This window comes from Panulirus ornatus, chromosome 7 (genome assembly GCF_036320965.1).
Source record: "Panulirus ornatus isolate Po-2019 chromosome 7, ASM3632096v1, whole genome shotgun sequence".
Taxonomy (NCBI): Eukaryota; Metazoa; Arthropoda; class Malacostraca; order Decapoda; family Palinuridae; genus Panulirus; species Panulirus ornatus.
The window spans coordinates 2,901,959-2,924,618 of NC_092230.1; the positions used below are offsets into that span (position 1 = coordinate 2,901,959).

General features: G+C 46.1%; 1 protein-coding gene across 9 annotated transcripts in view; it reads left to right on the plus strand.

The window, feature by feature from the left end:
* Positions 1-22,660, plus strand: part of LOC139749369 (uncharacterized) — a 424,871-nt gene that overhangs the window by 250,822 nt on the left and 151,389 nt on the right. For all 9 annotated transcript variants that reach the window (XM_071663141.1, XM_071663145.1, XM_071663137.1 and 6 more), the window contains 3 exons: positions 218-378; positions 1,788-1,886; positions 12,568-12,652. In XM_071663141.1, the coding sequence (XP_071519242.1) occupies positions 218-378; positions 1,788-1,886; positions 12,568-12,652 (345 nt within the window). The remainder of the gene's footprint in view (positions 1-217; positions 379-1,787; positions 1,887-12,567; positions 12,653-22,660) is intronic.

The window sequence follows — 22,660 nt, forward strand, 5'->3', positions numbered from 1 at the left end:
ATGTATTCCTCCTTTCCTTTGTATTTCCATGCATTCCCTGCATTCCCCTCTATTTCCTCTGTATTTCCATGTATTATCATGAATTCCCCTGAATTCCTATGCCTTCCCCATGCATTCCCATACGTTCCCTTCCATTCCCCAGTATTCTTAAGTCTTTTCCCCTGTACCCGGCCATGACCTGTCAGTAACGTGTGTGTGTGTGTATGTGTGTCGGCAGATGAGCACGGGGGTGCGGGTGGAAGTGGTGCTGCTGGACGAGCGACGCCTCCAGGTCAACGTGGGACCTCGCCTCCTGACCCACGAGCTCCTGGCCATGGTGGCCTCACACTTCACCCTCAAGGAGAACCAGTACTTCTCCCTCGCCGTCGTCGACGCCACGTGAGTATCGTCCTCGAAGTTCCTCCTCCAGACGGTGGTTGTGAGGCTAGAGCTCCTCATTACCTCATATGTACTTTTATCTTCTTCCTCTACACAATCACTCAAGTCCTACCATCAGGTTTGTCGAGTTTTTCTCCCGAGTTTACCACCAGAACCGCGTCATCTGCAAACACCAGCTGACCCTACACGTCATTACCTCATTTTTGCATCAATATTCATCTTTCTCCTTTCATTCCCTCACACAAGTCCTACCATCAAGTTTGTGGTGTTTCTCTCTCTCTCTCCAGTCTGCCACCAGAACTGCGTCATCTGCAAACAGCAGCTTCTTACGTCGTAGGATGAGATGGTCTTCACTTTCCTTATGGATGAGGTGGTGTTACCCTTACCTAATACAATGGATGGTCTTCATCCTTCTTTCAAGTCGCAGTTGAGGTGGGAGCTGGCTCTCTTTCTGTTCTTTAGGGTGGTTCTTCATAATGTAGGTGGTCCCTCCTGCACCTCGTTGGAGTGGATGTCTCTCCTTTTAGTTGAGATAGGTCTGCCTACTCTCATTTTACGACAGGTAGTTGTTCCTGTACCTTCTCATGATTATGGCATTACTTCGTAGTTATGATTTCTCCTCTCACTTGATATCGATCTTCCTCCTCTCAGTAGGTGGCTCTTCCTTCTCTTACCTGAGGTAGTAGCTTATTCACAGGGAAACTAATAGTGAAATGTTCCCTTTGAAAGTATATCAGAAAAGATAAATACCGACAATGTATTTAGTATGTTGCAGACATAAAAAATTGTTTAGTTACCATTTAGATATGCTCCGTTTTCTTCCATACATATTTCTTATTGCGTTTTCTTTTACTAACAATGGGGTAACTAAAGTGCATGAATATTTCAATATATATTGTATTATTACATAATGTTAACACGGAAGATGTAGCAATGGCTTGCATTTTGTTCAACAATATAACGGATGAGGGTTTTGATTAATTCTCATCACGGGTTATAATGGGGGAATTATAATATACAGGTTAGGTTTCATTAGTGGTTTGATTGAGCCAAAAAAAATGGTGGCATCATCATAATCGTTTAGTGTTGCTTGAACTTAATGGAAATTATGGTGGTATGTTGAGATGTATATCATGAAACGTAATAGATAAATATATGTAAACTTGGCAGATTAATTCTCTCTCTCTCTCTCTCTCTCTCTCTCTCTCTCTCTCTCTCTCTCTCTCTCTCTCTCTCTCTCTCTCTCTCTCTCTCTGTTTATTAGACACATTCAAACAGACTCCGTTCTCGAGCCATTTCTGTCTCTCATAATAACTAATCTTCCATTAACTCAGGGTCATGTAAAAGCTAATAATGATATTCATGTGTTTGTTTGTGTGGTAACATGTCGTGTTGTGGTCGTGTTGCAGGGGCCATTACCAGTGGTTGTCGCACGACAGGCGGGTCGTTGACCACGACTTCGTCCGAGCGCTCAACGGGGCTCCTCTGACCCTCTACTTCCTCGTCAAGTGAGTACATTATGATTGCATTTGGTCTTACGGCGAGCGAGTTGTACCCTCGCTTGTCCCCGTCACTTGAACCTATATATATATATATATATATATATATATATATATATATATATATATATATATATATATATATATATATATATATATATGATACCAAGACGTTTTAGATTCAGCTGAATCTATTATGATTATGCGTCATTATTTAAAAATAGAGTCATTAGGGACGTAGGTAAATGTGATGTAAGAATGTAAGACACTAGGTGTCATAACAGTAACATCACACAGGAATAGACAAATTGAATGAGTACACGAGACTAAACCAGTTGATAACGTAAGGCAGAATAAGTGAGTTATCCATACGTATGTAATCAAGTGAAGGGGTAATACGGAGATAATACTTGTTTGTGAAATACTTGTTTGTGAAATCTTAAGGGTAAATCCTAATGAATTATGTATCATGGCATTATGTGGCATGAAAATAGAAGTACAGTCATAGTCATGTAGTTTTAGAATGATGCAAGTAGTGAGATTTCCTTTAAACCATGACCAATAATAAAGAACCAGAGAAAACGTGGCGTACAGTAGAGGGGTGACTAAATAAACAGATTGACACTACAAATAGAAGTTGTGAATTTAACAGGTTCATATCCGTGGAAGATAATTATCTTCTATACCTTAGGTATTTCTTCCTTTCAAATACATGATGTATCATGAAAAATATAAAGCATGATAGCACTTTATAAAGTAGGTATAAGTTACTACTAAGTGTTATGGAAACCAGTATGGACGTCCGGAAGCACCTAAGTGCTTAAGTATGTTGTTGAACGTTTTGTAAACCAGGACATAATCGGGTAATAGCTGGGTGATTTGAGCAGTATATCATTATAATGGGCCTTGAACACACACACACACACACACACACACACACACACACTTTACCTCACCTTAGCTCAGTGACATATACCTTACGACGGTTTGGGAGGTCTTCTACCCCCTACATCTGGGTCTGGGACCTTACCTTACCCTACCTTACGTATACCTTACGATGGTTTGGGAGATCTTCAACCCCCGTAGCTGGGTCTGAGACCTTACCTTACCTTACGTGTACCTTACGATGATTTGGGAGGTCTTCTACCCCCACAGCTGGGTCTGGGACCTTACCTTACGTTACGTATACCTTACGTTGGTTTGGGAGGTCTTCTACCCCCCACAGCTGGGTCTGGACCTTACCTTACCTTACGTATACCTTGCGATGGTTTGGCAGGTCTTCTACCCCTACAGCTGGGTCTGGGACCTTGCTGTCGTGTTTCTCGTGTTTCTCCTCTGCTCCGCCAGGCTGTTAGAGTCCGCTGCCCGTAGGCCTCGCCAACCACCACCGTCTTGGATGGTCTGGTACGCTGTATAGATACTTCACATCTGTGTTGTAAGTGTCCAGTAGGCCCTTGCGTACATTAAAAGAGCCGGGATGGTTACGCTACGTATTCATAAGTGTTGTAGCGTCAATGTTGGCGTACAAGTAATATGTGTGTGACAGAGGATTAGTATTGACGTATGTGAGGGAGGGCACTGTGCAGAGGTGGGGTCACCTACCTCTTAATTCTTGGTGAGGGTGATAGAAATTGGGAATGAGCACAGCAGCAGTTTGCAGATGATACTTGTTACTCACGTTACGTTCGTAGGCACGTCTGGCTCACTTCTCTTGGGGGGTGAAGTATGCGTCCCATTCCAGTGAGGAGCGTCCTTTGTGAGGGACGTCCGGGGGAATATAATGGTGTCTCCGCTAATTATGGTGGGGACGTGGGATGGAACACAATGAAGTGGGCCGGGATTGTCGTCTTAAAGAACCGCGCTTTATTACACTGTATGTCTCAGAAATTTTATACTCACACACACACACACACACACACACACACACACACACACACACACACACACACACACACACACACACACACACACACACATATATATATATATATATATATATATATATATATATATATATATATACGTGAGCGAGGTAACGTTAAGAACAGATGAAACAGAGAGAGAGAGAGAGAGAGAGAGAGAGAGAGAGAGAGAGAGAGAGAGAGAGAGAGAGAGAGAGAGAGAGAGAGCGGTGTAATGCCGGTCCTGTTATTGCGCTGGTGTACTCCAAGACCTTCGGCCGGGTCCCCCTCCAGTTCCCACGACCTGCCCCACAGACACCTTCCTGGAAACCCTATTGTTATGATGTGTGGGGGCCGCGCTGGATCACCTTGCTACCATACCCTCTGGTGGGAGGGGATCCTGTCTCCATAAGCCTTTAAGACCTATGAGTTGGTGGAGGAGATTACGGGGTGCAGGGGGTCCTTCTGATCTGACAAGACGTGGGACGTGAAGTCTGTCCTGGTTGTGGGAACCCGTCATATCACCCAGGAATCCATTTATATAGGTTCAGTGTTCATTATCACTCGTATATCTCACCCTTCACAGGTGAAGACTAATTTGAGAGGTTTTAAGCTTCATTAGGAAGGTTATAAGATTTCTTTTTAGGCTTTCTGATTTAGGTGAATGTAGAGAATACACTGGGTTATTGATAGGATTGAAGACATATAACAGAGAATCTGAGGGTCTATGACCAGGTTATCTGCTGGAGGACAGTACATGGGAAGGACAGATAACACAAGACCTGATGGTCTATGACCAGGTTATCTGCTGGAGGACAGTACATGGGAAGGACAGATAACGCAAGACCTGATGGTCTATGACCAGGTTATCTGCTGGAGGACAGTACATGGGAAGGACAGATAACACAAGACCTGATGGTCTATGACCAGGTTATCTGCTGGAGGACAGTACATGGGAAGGACAGATAACACAAGACCTGATGGTCTATGACCAGGTTATCTGCTGGAGGACAGTACATGGGAAGGACAGATAACACAAGACCTGATAGCTATGACCAGGTTATCTGCTGGAGGACAATACATGGGAAGGACAGATAACACAAGACCTGATGGTCTATGACCAGGTTATCTGCTGGAGGACAGTACATGGGAAGGTCAGATAACACAAGACCTGATGGTCTATGACCAGGTTATCTGCTGGAGGACAGTACATGGGACGGACAGATAAGACAAGACCTGGTGGTCTACAACGGAGTCATCAACTGGAGGATAGTAATACCATCCCACAGGTCTAACACAACCCAGCTGCAGACTGGATAGTAAGACAGGAGACTGATAGGTCCACTGAGGGTTCTTAAGTATGTGAGTGTGGAGTGTGTCAAGGATGGCAGCTGTTGTGGCCCAGGCAAGCGGTGAGTTGCTAGTCCTTGACCTTTTCATCAACTTACATTGCAAGTCATTACCAGACGCTAGTACACTGCATGTGTGTGTGTGTGTGTGTGTGTGTGTGTGTGTGTGTGTGTGTGTGTGTGTGTGTTGGGTTATCTTCGGTGTATCCGGTAACAAGGGCTAACAACATTGCTCAATTGGTATGGGTATGTATATAGTCGTGACCTTCACCCCCATAGCTTGAGTGACAAGGGGTTACCAGAAGATACCAGACTCCGTTTTTTGTTGGTGGGTTCGTCTTCCTTGTGTGTGTGTGTGTGTGTGTGTGTGTGTGTGTGTGTGTGTGTGTGTGTGTGTGTGTGTCCGTGACAGACCTTCACCCCTGTGGCCCCTCATCACCTGGGGTGATCTTGGTGGGGTGCCGTTGGAGGTTGGGGAGGGAAGGTAGTGGGGAGGTTGTAGGGGGCGAGTGCTTGTAGGGGGTAATTGTCCATGGTCATGATTATGGGGGTCGGGGCAGACTGTACATTTGTGCGTAAGAAAGACCTGATGGTCTAAGGTGAGGCGAGTAAAAATAACCTAAAATATTGATATTTATAGATGGAGAAAGGGTAGTAAAGTAGAAGGCTTCTTCCTCCCCACCAGTGTAGATGGAGACAGGATAGTAAAGCAGAAGGCTTCTCCCACACCCGCCAGTGTAGATGGAGACTGGATAGTAAAACCGAAGTTGAAAAGGGACGGCAGACATTATAAAGAAGCCACAGGTCACCCAGCAAAGGAAAGAAAAATCAGACACAGACCATAAAGCAGAAGTGTCATATGAAACAGTTGAAGGAAGAAGAGGAAAGAAGCAATAACGAATAATGAAACAAACCAAAATACTTTTGCTCATATGCAAAACGCAAACCCAGGACCACAGACTCCAGTGACCCCCTAAACACAGAGGTAGGTATTCTTACAGATGACTGCCAGGAGGTTTGTGAGATTCGTAAAAAGGCAATGTGATTCGGTGTTCAATGAGCCGAAAAATAACTGCCTCAAAGATGTATAACCCAACGAAACGTCTCCTTAAACAGTCATCTCCCCCACCCAGCAGATATCATCAACTCAACACAAGATTTCGAGAGGGCCACTGAGAGCATGACCATGCACTCAGCCCCAGGCCCGGACTCACGGGGAACTCAAGTCTTCACAGAGTAATCCAACACACCTGTAGTGCGAGCCTTGAATGTCCTCAGGAGAAAAAGTCTTGATTCTGGCATCATCTCCGAGAGTCTGAAACTGACCCACATCGCCCCACTCCACTAAGGTGGAAGTCAAGCAATCCCCCCCCCCAAAAAAAAAAAAAAAGAAAAAATCTATCGGCCGAAAGCAGTAAAATCACGCATTAAAAAAAACAAAAATCTTGGACAGAATACTAAGAGGCAGACTGAATCCATCAATGGAAGTGAACAGATATCATGACCCGGCACGACATGGTTTGAGGGCGGGGCGATCCTGCCTCTGCTAGTTGCTTGACCACTACTATAGGACTGGTGAAGCTATGGAAAATAATCATCATAATATGGGCGTGATTTACCCAGCTTCTTGTGAAAGCATTTGACAGATGTGACCATGGTGCCACAGCGAGAGATGAGAATAACCGGAAGAACTAACTAACGATAGATCACAACCCGTGTGTGGTTGTAAACCATGCTATCATCACCAGCGCCTCCACTGTACACAGCTCAGTCCTCCAGGGAAGTGTACTTGCGCCCCTTCTGTTGCTCATGATTGTATTTCGACATTGACGCGACCACGAGCCACAGTATCATATCATCCTTCGCTGATGATGGTAAAATTAGAATGAAAGTCGCATGATTAGAGGATGATGAAAGGCTAAAAAGAGACATAGACAAAGTCTGAAATCCGTGTGTGTCATATGGACGACGAGAGAGAACACCTTAAACCCCCCCGCCGGGGCCCAAGAGTCTTCACCACCTTGCCATGTACCATCATCAGAAACATGGTGCACGGTAGACAAGTTCAAGAGTGCACTGCACCTACAAAGTGGACCACACCAGCCATGGTTGTGTGGGCCTCAGTGAGGGATGCCTGCCGCTTCCAACACCTGGGTCCACCAAACACCCAAACCCAGCAACCTGGGTTGTGGGAGTCGAACCCCTCGAAGATTACTCCAGGTAAACATTAATTAAGTGTCAGGGTGTCAGGTAGTGTTGGTGTGTCAGGATTAGGGTGTCATGTTAGGGTGTCAGGTGGTGTTGGTGTGTCAGGGTGTCAGGTAGTGGTGTGTCAGGGTGTCAGGTGCTGTTGGTGTTTCAGGGTGTCAGGTAGTGTTGGTGTGTCAAGATTAGGGTGTCATGTCAGGGTGTCAGGTAGTGTTGGTGTGTCAAGATTAGGGTGTCATGTCAGGGTGTCAGGTAGTGTTGGCATGTCAGGGTGTCAGGTGTTGGCATGTCAGGGTGTCAGGTAGTGTTGTTGTGTCAGGATTAGGGTGTCATGTCAGGGTGTCAGGTAGTGTTGGTGTGTCAGGGTGCCAGGTAGTCTTGGTGTGTCAGGGTGTCAGGTAGTCTTGGTGTGTCAGGGTGTCAGGTAGTGTTGGTGTGAGGTAGGATAGTGGTGGTAGAGGTAGTAATAGTGGTGGTAGTGGTAGTAATAGTGGTGGTAGTAGTGGTGGCAGTGTGGTAGTAGTCTTGGTGGGTCAGGTGGTGGCCAGTGCTAGTGGTGGTCACCCTGCCTTATGTGGTGCTGGTCACGCGGCTTCTCTCCCTTCCTTACACCCTCTGGTCCCTTTCCTCCTTCCTCCTCGTTTATTCTTACTCTCCCCGTCTCCTGCTTTAGCCCTCGCTTGCCTGCTCCCCAGAATCGGTATCCTCCCCCTCCTCTCTCTTCTCCCCTTCGTTAAGGGGTTCGACAGCTGGCGAGTGGCCTGCTACCGCCCCTCTCCCTCACCCTTCTCCTCCCTGCCTGTGTCCGGTGGTCCTCCTCCTTGCTTATGTGTTTTGCTCTCATCTCCCTGATTTCCAGTCCCCTCCTCACTCCCTCCCTTTATCCTCCCTGCCTGCCTGCCTGCTTGCCACCTTCCCTCCCTCCCTTGCTCCGTGCCTCGCCATGGGTGCCTGTCTCCCTCTCTTCCCTTGTCTTCCTTCCACCTTCTTCACCCTCCTTCCATGTGGGTTTGTCTTCGTGTCTGTGTGTCGCCGCTTCTCTCCAGATGCTGTTCCCTCCCCCCCGCCTCTCTCTCTCTCTCCTCTCCCGCCGTTTTTCGCCTGCACTCACCGCCTCTCCCAGCCTCTCACCACGACCTTTGGGAACCTCCTCCACCCGTACCCGGATTGCTTGGACTTGCTCCACCCTCCTCCCTACTCCATTCTTCCATAATTAACTCATCTCTCTCTATCTCTCATCTCCCTTTCTCTCTCTCTCCCCACACGTCATGTCTCACCCACTGCCTCACCACACCATCCTTCTATGTTTCTCATGTGTTTCCCTCATTCGAACCTCATGTGCTCCATACCTCCTCACATTCGCACATCCCTATCTTTCTCATCTCTCTTATTCCCTTCCTTCTGATAATCTCTTTCAAATCATTTACTCTATTAATAATTGCTCTTCCACGTCCTACTCTCTTCTCTAACTCTCTCTCTCTCTCTCATTTTCTCTTCTCTCTTTTCTATTTCCCCTCATATTCCCCCCTCCTCTTGCCTGTCCACTCTTCTCCTGTTTTCTTATCTATCTTCCATTCTCCCCCTCTTGCCACACTAGAGCGCCCCCCCCCCCTCCCCACCGGGCTCTCCCCGGGCCCAGCCGCTCTCCCCAGCCTCTGTTGTCCGACCTCTCCCCCTCCTGTTAATTTGTACCCTGTGTGGGGACGCTCCCCTTCTCTCTCTCTCTCTCTCTCTCTCTCTCTCTCTCTCTCTCTCTCTCTCTCTCTCTCTCTCTCTCTGTAAAAACGAGATGGAAACTGGAATGAAAACAGATACGGAAACGTAACGAAAATGTGAATGCTCGATCATGATTTAGGAAAGCGTCACAAGAAGACGTAAATGCAAGTTAACGAAGAGGAGTTTGGACCAACGAGTGACGGGTCGGCGCCTGATGTATCAACGTCTTCATACTAACTCTCTGACGAGAAATTATACGTATCTTATGGTCTGGAGAGACTGGCAAGGATCTAGGAGTGTCTATAAGTGATATATATATATATATATATATATATATATATATATATATATATATATATATATATATATATATATATATATGTGTGTGTGTATATGTATCCTCACTTGGCCCCCTTCTCTGTCCCTTCTTTTGGAAAATTGAAAACGAGAGGGGAGGATTTCCAGCCCACCTGCTCCCTCTCCTTTTAGTCGCCTTCTACGACACGCAGGGAATACGTGGGCAGTGTTCTTTCTCGCCTATCCCCAGGTCTTCACCAGGTCTTCACCAGGTCTTCATCAGGTCTTCATCAGGTATATTCCTTAGCCAGGGAACCACAATAGATGGTCGAGTTTAGATGGTGATGGCAACTTCATCAGTGTTGCAGTTGTCATTTACTCCACTGCCACCACCACTACCAACACCACATACAGTGGAGGAGGTTTCCCCCCCCCCCCCTCCCCAACCCCATTTCGCCTCTAAAAACATAAGTAACCAAAGATTTCCAATAATTTGCATATGGGTTATGGTAATGGGGGGGGGGGGGGTAGGGTCTCAGGTCCGTAGAGCATCAAGTTTAGCGAGTCACAGCTGACGCTCAGGTGCCGGAGGCAAACGTTCCTAATTTATATTATAATATGGTAGGGATATATCCACTATCAGGCCCGCGAGATTTTACCATAATCCCCCCTTCTTTTAGACTTTCATAGAAAACGGATTTTTGTGTTGGGGTAAAATGAACGGTCCCGTATATTTACCCTCCCGTAAATAGTATTCGTAAATGTATTTTTTTTTTGTAAAGGAGTACTTTGGAAAAGATTATATTTGCCAGGAAACAATTTTAAAATGTATTTTATATATACGTACAGAATATTGTTGCAACGGAGGTTCGTTGAGGGAATATTTTGACTCGGTCGATGCATAGATTACGTGGGTCCGCCTCTGAATACATTAGCATAATTCTTGGAATCTGTAAGACTCACTTTTTAATACACTTCTGTAGGTTATTCATATCTGTCTGGTTAGTCGACTTTACCTTCGTCTCAGCGGAAAGAACCGGATCAGAATTTCTTGATAGAAATTTTTTTAATGTGAATGTTCGTGTAGAATTTCTTTCATATTTAAGATAGTTGTAGAATTGATCGGGTTCCCCATGGTAGGGTCCTCATCGCCAGTCCCCGTGTTAGTAGCCTCATTTCCGGAGTCCCCAGGTTAGTCCCCAGTACTGGAGTCCCCAGGTTATTCCCCAAGACTGCAGTCCCCACACTATGTATCCCCTCAGCTGAAGGTTGCTTCGTCCAAGACCACTCTCCAGACTCCATTATTCCCCATTAAGGACCAATGAACTCTTTAATTGGGTAGTTAGGAGGGGGGAAAGGAAGGGGTTAGACACAGAAGACATAGAAACAAAGACATGGTTTGTAGAGTGCATAGATGTGTAGATAGATATAGGTGTGTAGATGTATAGGCAGTTAAAGAGTATATATGTATATAGTGTATAGATGTGTAAGGTGAATTTTACATTAGTGTGTGGGTGATTTACTGGATACGTGTTTTTAAATTCCTGGGGCAGACTGGGAGACATTGTTTAGTGGTGTTGTCTGTTGGTTCAGGAAGGAAATTGACTAAGCTGGGTTCTTTGTTGGCTTGTGAAGGATATTGGCTAAGGTATGGTCTTTGTTGGCTTACGAAGGGTAGTGGCTAAGGTATGGTCTTTGCTGGCTTACGAAGGGTAGTGGCTAAGGTAGGGTCTTTGCTGGCTTACGAAGGGTAGTGGCTAAGGTATGGTCTTTGCTGGCTTACGAAGGGTAGTGGCTAAGGTAGGGTCTTTGCTGGCTTACGAAGGGTAGTGGCTCAGGTAGGGTCTTTGCTGGCTTACGAAGGGTAGTGGCTAAGGTATGGTCTTTGCTGGCTTACGAAGGGTAGTGACTAAGGTATGGTCTTTGCTGGCTTACGAAGGATAGTGGCTGAGCGAAGCAAAGAATTGTTCACTACTTATATCAGCGGGTGACTGAAACACATCTCTCTTAGGTCTCTGGATCACTCGGAGTCTGGTGTCTCCATACGAGAGATCCCAGGCATATCCCCCCCCTCACTCCAGTACAGCCTCCCCTCAGCCTTTCTCCCCTCACCCCTCACTGCCGCTACTGCTGTCCTGCTGTGTGCATTTATGGCAGTAACCGGGACCACATCAGGGCGCAGAGCGGCTCTGTAGTGGGGGCTTTTTGGTTCGTCATTACCATAACAGAGCAGAAGCACTCGACTCGCGCTGGGCCCTCTTGTCCATTAAGTGTACGGACGGCCTCTACCGCCAGTGCGAACATCTTGTCGTTCAGTAAGCTCTCCGGGAAAAGAGGCTCCTTTGTTCTGGTCAAGCTAGAGGGTAAATATCTGGGTAGGGCCTCCTTTCACAGACCAGCAAGACGAGTGACAGTTTAAGAGGAGGTGATGAGATTTGGATGGGAATAATGATAGGGAGGTTGATGGTGGGTGATTGTGAGGAAGCACATGGGAAAGACAGATAACACAAGACCTGATGGTCTATGACCAGGTTATCTGCTGGAGGACAGTACATGGGAAAGACAGATAACACAAGACCTGGTGGTCTATGACCAGGTTATCTGCTGGAGGACAGTACATGGGAAAGACAGATAACACAAGACCTGGTTGTCTATGACCAGGTTATCTGCTGGAGGACAGTACATGGGAAGGACAGATAACACAAGACCTGGTGGTCTATGACCAGGTTATCTGCTGGAGGACAGTACATGGGAAAGACAGATAACACAAGACCTGATGGTCTATGACCAGGTTATCTGCTGGAGGACAGTACATGGGAAAGACAGATAACACAAGACCTGGTGGTCTATGACCAGGTTATCTGCTGGAGGACAGTACATGGAAGGACAGATAACACAAGACCTGGTGGTCTATGACCAGGTTTTCAATTATATTTTAAATATGATATTTTGGTATTTTCTGTAGGTCGTATGATATGTCTTTGGTTCTTGTTATTGATAAAGCCAGTTTATATTATGAAATACAAGATCACTTTTCGATGTTTCAAGGCTGTTGTTATAATATATTTTTAATAAATCCATGATTATAGAGAACTGGTCCACGTATGGTGGACTATGGACCAATACTTCTTTCTTTTTTTGTCTTGTTTCTGGATAGGTTTGTTCGTAGATTAAGATGTTATGAGAGTGTGTCACAGTGTTGTCTGCCCTTCTCTACAGGTTCTACATCGAGTCTGTTCTACAGCTTCAGGCGCCACAGACGGTAGAACTCTTCTACCAGCACGCCAGGAATGCAGTGTGTAAGGTTAGTGTCCCCACCTGGGCCTATGATCTTTACTGTACTCTTTAAGGTCTCTGTTTTTGGGTGTAAGATTCGCCTGGTCTGAGCCTTGAAACCGGGACGCCCCCACATCAGACTCGCCTGGTCTGAGCTTTGGAACGGGACGCCCCGCTTACGTCAGAGAGATGGTTCGTTGCCGAAGACTTGTCGTTTAAGGTATGTATGATTTTGCATGATCATGAAGACACTGTGTATCATGGACGCTTTGTGATTACGATGTTTTCTTTCTTCTTACTTTCTCGTTATGTTAGATATCCATTGAAACTGGCCAAAGTCTGTCTTAGATGGGTGAGCTCGAATCTTGCCACAGGCCTTGTTGCCCTGGGTCAAGCTGGCCAAGCTTGTACTAAAACAGGACAAGCTCTCGCCTTATTTCTGACAACTCCTTTATTCAGAGTGGTCATTCTCTCATATAGCTGGCCACTCTCTGGTATTGTAAGCCCGTCACGACTCCATTACAATCGATCTCCTTAATTCACCCAATCTTCCACACTCTTCCATTCACCTCACCATTCGCCTCGACCTTGTCCTCGAGTTATGAATCAGCGATACGACGCCTCTGATCCAACCAGGGCAGCTGGAATGGCCACTACCTAGTGATGTAAGAGATGTTCAGTGTGAGGGGCAGTAATCAGTTGACCCTACGAGAAATGTTCTTCCGCCGGGCACGACCCTGAAAGGTCAGGTTAAAGGCCCGGCCATCCTTCCAAAAGGTCGGAGAGTCGTACTTAAAGGACCTAAAAGCTTTAGCATAGAGGGGAGAACTGTCGGTTTAAGTGGTTTAGATGGGGATGTAGTGTAAATGGGTAATGTGGTGCAGGTGGGTAGGTGGTTCACTTGGAACAGACAGAAGCACCAGTAGGGCCAGGTGCAGGTGATGTATGTAGCAGCTCCCCGACCGTATAAGCAGCTGAGCACATACGAAGATTTATTTTATCCTGTGCTTTTGTGGTTATTAGCATTGCTGGCTATGAATCACGCGTGGGCCCGCCCCGGGATAGAAGGAACAGAGAAGGGGGCCAGGTGAGGATATTTCCTCAAAGGCCCAGTCCTCTGTTCTTAACGCTACCTCGCTGTCGCGGGAAATGGCGGATAGTATGAAAAAAAAATATATATATATATATATATATATTTATATATATAAATACACACACACACACACACACACACACACACACACACACACACACACACACACACACACACACACACTGCTGACCTAATTGGAAGATAGAAAATGGAAATATTGTTAGAGAGGAAATTAAGGTCGTCACGTGATTAAAGAAATGTTGCACATTGGAATTAGGAAGCGTTTGGAAATGATCCTCCCACCATCGTTGACCCCTGACGATGGACGTAATTACCCTTAAGTCAGGCGGCCAGTGGCACTGATTGCCCATCATTAATTGCTAATGATCAGATTATTTTTATGAAAGGTAACGAGGGTACAATCCAGTCACAGCTGAACTTCAGCACACTGAAGTGTCGCTTCATAATGCTTTCTCATTAACACTGGTTTGCCTCTGGGTTCTGTTGGATAAGATGATGGTTTCTAGGCTGGTTATGTATAGGTTTCTAGTTTGTTTAGCTCTAGGTTTCCAGGTTAGTTGGCTTTATGTTTCTAGTTTAGTTGGTGTCTCGTTTCTGGTCTGTTTGGTTTCTGGTTTCTATTTCAGTTGGTTTCTGGATTGTAGTATGCTTGTATTTAGGTTTCTAGGTTGGTTGGCTTCAGGTTTCTAGTTTGCTTGGCTCCAAATTCAAGTTTCATTGGCTGAAGGTTCTAGTTTCACTGGCCCAAGGTTTCTAGTTTGATTGGTTTCAGTTTTCTAGTTTAGTTACCTGCAGGTTCTAGTTTAGTTGGTTCCTGGTTAACCTTTTTTCAGTCGTTTGATTTGTTCTATTCTCAGTTTTCTTTATTCCCCGTCACATATCCTCCACTCACTCACTCACTCACTCACTCACACACTCACTCACTCACACACACTCGCTCACTCTCCCTTCCACCTCCTACTTACCCATCATTCATATACCCCTCACCTCCTCTTCTCCTCCTTCTGCCCCTCCTCCCATTCTCTCTCCCTCTCTCACTGGAGAGCATCTCCTCAAACTTCGCCACTCATTAAACTCAACTCATCACATTTTCACTGCCTGGGTTAAAGAGTAGTTCATTAAGGAGACAAAAGGCATCTGTAGTCGTCTTTTAGGTCCACATGAAATGTGAATTTATTTTACTCTGGGGATGGAAGACCATTGTCTTCCCCCAAGGATTGTTTCAGAGTCTGCCTCAGTGTAATTGTCAAGGTTCATGCACAGTGTGTGTGTCAGTATATATATATATATATATATATATATATATATATATATATATATATATTCGTAGGACCCCTTTTGTGGGACTCCTGAGGCTTCGCTCTTCGCGGGAGCAGGGAAAGGTGGGCTACTTTAGAGTCGATAGGATCCTAGGCGGCGCTCTACTCTGTAACGTCCATCGGCGTATGAGATGATTTCCAGTTCAACTTCAAGATTTACAGAAGAAAAACTTGTTCATTCCGTGCACACACACACACACACACACACACACACACACACACACACACACACACACACACACACCTGTGGCATCCCTCGCGATCAGCTGGGCCGGCCAGCTGATGGAACCACGATCAGCTGATCGATGTAAACAAAACTGGCGCGGGGGGGGGGATACCCCGCCTGCCACCACCTGATGCCCCCTAACCCACAGTATTGTAGGACGTCCTGCTGGGCCTCCTCCTTAAGCGGAAGATATGTGTCTCGAACATCTCATTCATCTGTTCAGTATAGCTCCAAGACTACATACCCATTACGTATGTGTTTAACCCTTGACCCAGCTCCTCGTTGACCCCTTGACCAATATGTGTTCCCTATTGGGCTGGGGTTCTGGATGACTCTCTCTCCTGTTGGTGTAGTTTGGTTGTCTGTGCTGATTATGTCTCCTGTTCTCGCAAACACAGCCTTTTTGGTAATTATAGATGGTATAATTTGGTTTCTGCTGTTTGCCTTACACGTATTATAAATGCTTTATTGGTTACCATAGTCCTCCTCTCTGGTTATATTCTATCTCGTATAGTTTCGTGTATTGCGGGTACATTCATATGGCCGAGTTATTTATTCATTTATTTATTTGCAGAAAGACAGACGCCAAGCTTTCATATATTCTCAAGACATCTTCACAGATGTGAGTGGGCCACTTTCAAAGAAAGAGTCTTAGTGTTGCCTAAGATATTTTTCCAGAGGTTCCTGCAGCTCAGGGCTGCACTGCGTACAGTTGCAGGGAAATATGAACTCCCTCAAAGAGAGCAGTTCTTTGACGTGATTGTACTCTCGGTGACATAAAGAGGTTCTGTGTTGGTCGACCATAAATAAGTAGATTCACCCTTGAGCCACTTGTCCATATATATATATATATATATATATATATATATATATATATATATATATATATATATATATATATATATATATATATATATATAGTGTCTTAGAGAAGGTCACGCAACTGCACTGTGTACTGGTAGACAGTGGCTGGTAAAGATGAGGCTTCAATGTGAGGTCGTGAGGCATTATATTACATTGGAGCGGGAGGACTGTGAGTTGGTACGGGTTCCACCTCATAATGTGGGACAGTCTGCAGTGTCGGACCCCTATCCCTCATGCCGACGGTCGAGTATGGTGGTACGTGAGCGGTGTAGGGAGGATACTGGTGGTGGACAGTAAGAGACGGTCTAGCGCTTATGGCTAGACGGATAGACGGGTTCGAGAGGGGGTTAAAGCGACTGTCACCACCCCTGGGTTGGTGCTTTGTCTCACCCTGTCCCACGTTGGGTGACCACCCTCTGGGATTCCTACCGTCCCCCCCCCCATCCCTCCCCCCCTCCGGAGACCACCCCCAGGGACTCCTGCCGTCCCAGGCCCCCCACATCCCTCCTCCCCTCATCTAGGGACCACCCCGAAAGACCACCGGAGCTGAAGTCCCTTTCGTCACACAAAGTAAATCCTTCCCTATCGACTGTAACACATGCCACTGTATACATACCAGCACTCCTTTTTTTTTTTTTTTTTCAAGGGGGTTCCTGCCACTTCACGGCTGCGCTCCAATCAGAAGCAGCGAAATGATGGTCTCCCTTTGGAGCAATAAGTTCCTCCACAGTGAAGTGAAGTAGAAAAAATTTATTTCATGAAATATGGTTTATACTTTTGGCAATAGGATAATTGTTCCTTCGTTTTTACACCTGTAGATCAAGTTCTACCTATGTAAATGATATGTAATGGTACTTATGTGTCCAGTAAATGATATGTAATAGTACATATGTGTCCAGTACGTTGTATAGTGTGAAATCACGCTTGTAGATAAGCCCCACAGAGTGTGTACCGGGACACACGCTATCTCTGGACCGGGTTACTACATGTTTGTGTCCAGCGAACCGGTCATAATGGACCAGGAGAAGTGGTGTACCTGTGAACCGGTACATATGGATGAAGCTATCATGGGTCCTTCCACGTGACCTTTGTTTTGAGTCTCGCTAGTGAACGCGTAGACTGATGTACGCTGATTGGAGGAAGGGCGCCTCGCTGGTGTACAGTGGAATAAACAAACGCGACCGCTGGGTCGTTTTGAGACTGTTTGTGATCGTGGAAGGCATCAGATAAGATGGTCCACTCCTTTCCACACCTGAGGTACGGCATCATACAATTCCTTAGTGTAAACCTAACTGTAAACCTATGTATACCACGACGTAAACCAGCTCACAAGTGTAAACTACAGGAATCCACTTGTACACGAAGTCATGACGGGTGGAGTGAGGGGAATCTCGGAGATGTCCTCCTCGCCCGAGATTCGACCCGAGGACCCTGTGAATAGTGAGCGAAGGACGCTAACCAATCTGCTTGGGGTTACATTGGCTCGTCTAGCGATGAAGCGCAACTCGAGGCGTGGGTAAGCCAATGGGGAGGGAAGACAGTAAGGGGGATTCTTGGAAAGTAATTTTGGGGATTTGAGATTTACTGTGAGCGTCATTTACCCCGAGGTCGTGTTGAGGACAACCATCCTTTAGTACCTCCATCCTCCCCCGCCCGCACCACCCTCAGGCCCGCCCACATCATCCTCAAGTCCGCCCACACCTCCCAGCAAGGGGTGGGAAGAGGGTGGGGGGAGACTTGATAAACGGTTAACGCTTGGTTGATCGATTACCCCGGGCGCCTCAGGCTGACCGTAACCGTAGTCCTGCACCCCAGGGCTGGGGGAGTCAACTAACACCCCTGAGTCTCTCCCCAGGATGACCCCCCACACCGCAGGGGAGTTAGCCAGTCACCCACAACCCCTTTGTCTTCCTCAGGACAACTCCCGCACTGAAGGGGAGGCTGGGGGAGCCAGCCACGACCCCAAATGTCTCCCCCAGGACGACCCAGACACGAGAGGAGGCTGGGGGAGTTACCAGTGACGCATATTTCTCCCCCAACCCCCCCAGATTGACCTCTGTACTGCGGGGGAGGCTGGGGGAGACAGCCACCACCCCTTATGTCTCCCCAAGGACGACCCTTCCTTCCCTCACCCCTCCCACAATAATCTCCCCACCTCCCACCCCATATCAAGACCCACCACACCTCACGAACGATTATGAAAAGCTGGGTCGACTTTCCGGACGAGCTTCGCGGGTAGAAGACTGCCCCCGACTCCCGCTGTGGGATGTAAGGATGTATTCCGGTGTGCTGCAAATGGAAGACAGTTTTCGCTCTTCTGGTGTTTCGTGCCCACCCAGGAGTGTTTCCTTTTGGAATAGTGTTTCTTACGTGGCAGAAAGCAACACTTTTGTGTTTCAGTGTGGCTCGAAATTAGGCTACGTTCGTTGCTTCATTCAATTTTCAACTCTGGTTTTGATAACGATTTATCTATGGGCGTTGAGGATTCGAGCCCCGGTCCTACGGCGTGGCTGGCCGGTACGCTAACCAGTGGACTCACAAGCGCCCTGGCTATCAGGTCACGTGATGTGACCGAGGGATCTCAAGGGCCATTGGTTGGTCTGATGTGGGATAGCTCTTGTCACCTCGTGGTCCAGTGGTTAGCGTATCGGCCTGCCGCTCGATAGTACCGGGGTTCGAATCCTTAGTAGTGTCTTATATCTACTGACCACTGGTTCCATATTTATGAACGAAGAGTTTCAGTTTAACGATGTGTCTGAACTTAATTTAGTGGTGTTTTTTTTTCGTATTGCTTCGTTAGTTTTAAATGGTTTCGTCGTTTTCTATCTTAAGTGATGGTTGGGTTAGTAGCCAAAGCTTTAGTGGATGTCCCATCTGTCTCTCTTTCTTTTTTCCTACGTATAACTAGGGATGACGTCATTCGGCACTGCTGACGACATTCCACTCTTCCGTCGTGAGAGATAAATCCCCATATTTTTTTTTTTCGCCGTTGGTTGCAACCTCCGTCTCTCTCTCTCTCTCTCTCTCTCTCTCTCTCTCTCTCTCTCTCTCTCTCTCTCTCTCTCTCTCTCTCTCTCTCTCTCTCTCTCTCTCTCTCCGCCTCGTAGGTCGGCCAGTCATCGTGGTGACGGGCGGTTTCCCCCTCCGGGTGGCTCACAAGATACATGGACGATACATCACCTGGCGAATATCACGCTCGGGGCTATGTAGCGCAATCGCAACTCACTTGGGAGGTGTGTGTGTGTGTGTGTGTGTGTGTGTGTGTGTGTGTGTGTGTGTGTGTGTGAGGAAGGCTGTTCGATGTTTACACGTTATTCATTCTCCACGTCCGTACGTCTTACGTACAGAGTGTCTACATAGTTAAGAAGGTGGCGATCAGATCAGCCCTGGGTGAGGTACGCGACCACGAGAGGAGAAGGAATTGTGGTAGGGGATAGTGAGGCCGACAGTGCCTTAGTACAGCCATCCATGTACCCACTCGTCCTGTATCCACCAGACCTGTATCCACTAGTCCTGTATCCACCAGACCTGTATCCACCAGTCCTGTATCCACTAGCCCTTTATCCACCAGTCTTGTATCCACCAGTCCTGTATCCACCATTCCTGTATCCACTAGTCCTGTATTCGTGTAACATTTCATGTGAAATTAGCTGACGTGGTCGCGTTCGTGACCTCACGTGTCCAGCGTGTTCCGTTCACAGGCGGTTTCGTGTCGTGCGTGACATGGGCAGTGCAACTGAGGGGTACACACGTATGGTGTCTTTCTCAACAGGAATTGTGTCTGTGAGTTTGTCTGTGTTTTGCAAGGTTACGCGATGTGATGCAGACATCTTGGCTGTACAGAACAGATGGGTTTTCTCACAGACATACCAAGACGGCTGGAGGTTCTTTCTCTTTGCTTCTCTATTTCTGTGGCCCTTTATATGATGTTAACTTGGGAATACATGGGAAGGTCAGACAACACAAGACCTGATGGTCTGTGACCAGGTTATCTGCTGGAGGACAGTATATGGGAAGGACATATAACACAAGACCTGATGGTCTGTGACCAGGTTATCTGCTGGAGGACAGTATATGGGAAGGACATATAACACAAGACCTGATGGTCTATGACCAGGTTATCTGCTGGAGGACAGTACATGGGAAGGGCACATAACACAAGACCTGATGGTCTATGACCAGGTTATCAGCTGGAGGACAGTATATGGGAAGGACAGATAACACAAGACCTGATGGTCTATGACCAGGTTATCTGCTGGAGGACAGTACATGGGAAGGACAGATAACACAAGAGCTGATGGTCTATGACCAGGTTATCCACTGAAGGGCAGTGATATTATCCCAGGCTCCTAATATGATGAAGGCAGAGTAATAAAGTATAAGACTCCTCCCAACCCACTTCTCCCTCCGGAACAACATCCGACCACCGAATTGTTAAGAAGCATCATGTATTATGTACAAGGTATACTACCTTGGAAACTTTATGGGAAAGTGAAGATGGGAATACTGCCTTAAGCATAAGCAGTGTGTATTATGTAGTCTAAGGTATACTACCTTGGAAACTTTATGGGAAAGTGAAGATGGGAATACTGCCTTAAGCATAAGCAGTGTGTATTATGTAGTCTAAGGTATACTACCTTGGAAACTTTATGGGAAAGTGAAGATGGGAATACTGCCTTAAGCATAAGCAGTGTGTATTATGTAGTCTAAGGTATACTACCTTGGAAACTTTATGGGAAAGTGAAGATGGGAATACTGCCTTAAGCATAAGCAGTGTGTATTATGTAGTCTAAGGTATACTACCTTGGAAACTTTACGGGAAAGTGGAGATGGGAATACTGCCTTAAGCATAAGCAGTGTGTATTATGTAGTCTAAGGTATACTACCTTGGAAACTTTATGGGAAAGTGAAGATAGGAATACTGCCTTAAGCATAAGCAGTGTGTATTATGTAGTCTAAGGTATACTACCTTGGAAACTTTATGGGAAAGTGAAGATGGGAATACTGCCTTAAGCATAAGCAGTGTGTATTATGTAGTCTAAGGTATACTACCTTGGAAACTTTATGGGAAAGTGAAGATGGGAATACTGCCTTAAGCATAAGCAGTGTGTATTATGTAGTCTAAGGTATACTTCCTTGGAAATTTTATGGGAAAGTGTAAATTGGAATATTGCCTTGATAAGAAGGGCCGTGTGTTATGTAGGTGGTATACTACCTTGGAAATTTTATGGGAAAATGAAAATGTGAATATTGCCATAGTCTGATACTTCACAGGGAATATTCCGAGGACGAGACTCATATCTGGAAAGAAAATGGAGAAGATGAGAACTCCATTCATCGAGCATTTTAAGTATGTGTTTTTCCCTGTGCATCACACTACTGTGATACTGTTATCGTTGAGGTATATGGCTCGTCATGATGGAAAGGATTGGAAGTCCTTTTCCCCACTCGTCTTGCATTTCTGCCATTGAATTTCATACCATTATTTGTGGATAGATGGAGCTTCATCTAATGTGAAGAAATTGCAATGTCATATATCGTCGAAATTATTCATTATCCAGAAAACTTACCTTAAGTCTCCTCAGAGTCTCTGTTTTTATTTTTAGATAATAATGGTATTTGTTGGAGACGTTCCACGCAAACGCTTATTTCTTGGTGGACGGAATTGGTTTTGTTGGTCGGTTTTGTACCCGTTCTCGTTCTCCCTCGTCTTCGATCAACTTGGCTGACCAGAACTGACCTGCGTTATGCTAACTGGGATCTGACCAGGGCATTGTAAAGAGTCAGTTTTATCTTTTGTTTTTGTAGTTTATGAAACTCAAGATAGATTTTCTTTTATTACGTGGATTCCCTTATTATTGTATGTATTGTACTCATTATTTTTATATGCATTCCCTTATTATATGAGCATTGCATTATTATTGTCATTACCACTTATCACCCCGGACTAGTTCAGTTCTTGCACTTCTAATGGCGGCTTAGAGAGCATTGTGTGTGAGTAGTTGATAATGTCCTCGCCTGAGTGTGTTTGATTTCTGGATACAGCTTAACGGGAGGCACCAGTCTTGATGTGGGGTCTTCAGTGTCTGTGTTGATGGATGGTTGTGGTGGCCGAGTGGGGGAGGAGTGGTGGTGGGACGGTGTTACACCTAACCTCAATTGATGATTGTGGTGCTGGAGATGGTGGTGGTGATGGCGGGAGTGTTGGAGATGGTGATGGCGGTGGTAGTGTTGGAAATAGTGCTGCTCATGACCTTATCCCTCGGGTCAGAGGTCAATGCGACAACTTAATCTAACTTCTCGACGACTTTTGACCCGATCCTGCCCAAGTTGCTCTCTGTGTGACCTAAGTTGACTATAATGTCTTGAGTGACTGAAACAGAACTTAAGTTTGTATCTTCAAGTATGCCTTGAACTTGGTGAATTTATTATTTACGGTGATTCGCACGTCATATCTGCGCATCTCCGTGTTACCATATCTGCGCACCACCCTTGCGCAACATCTCTTCACAA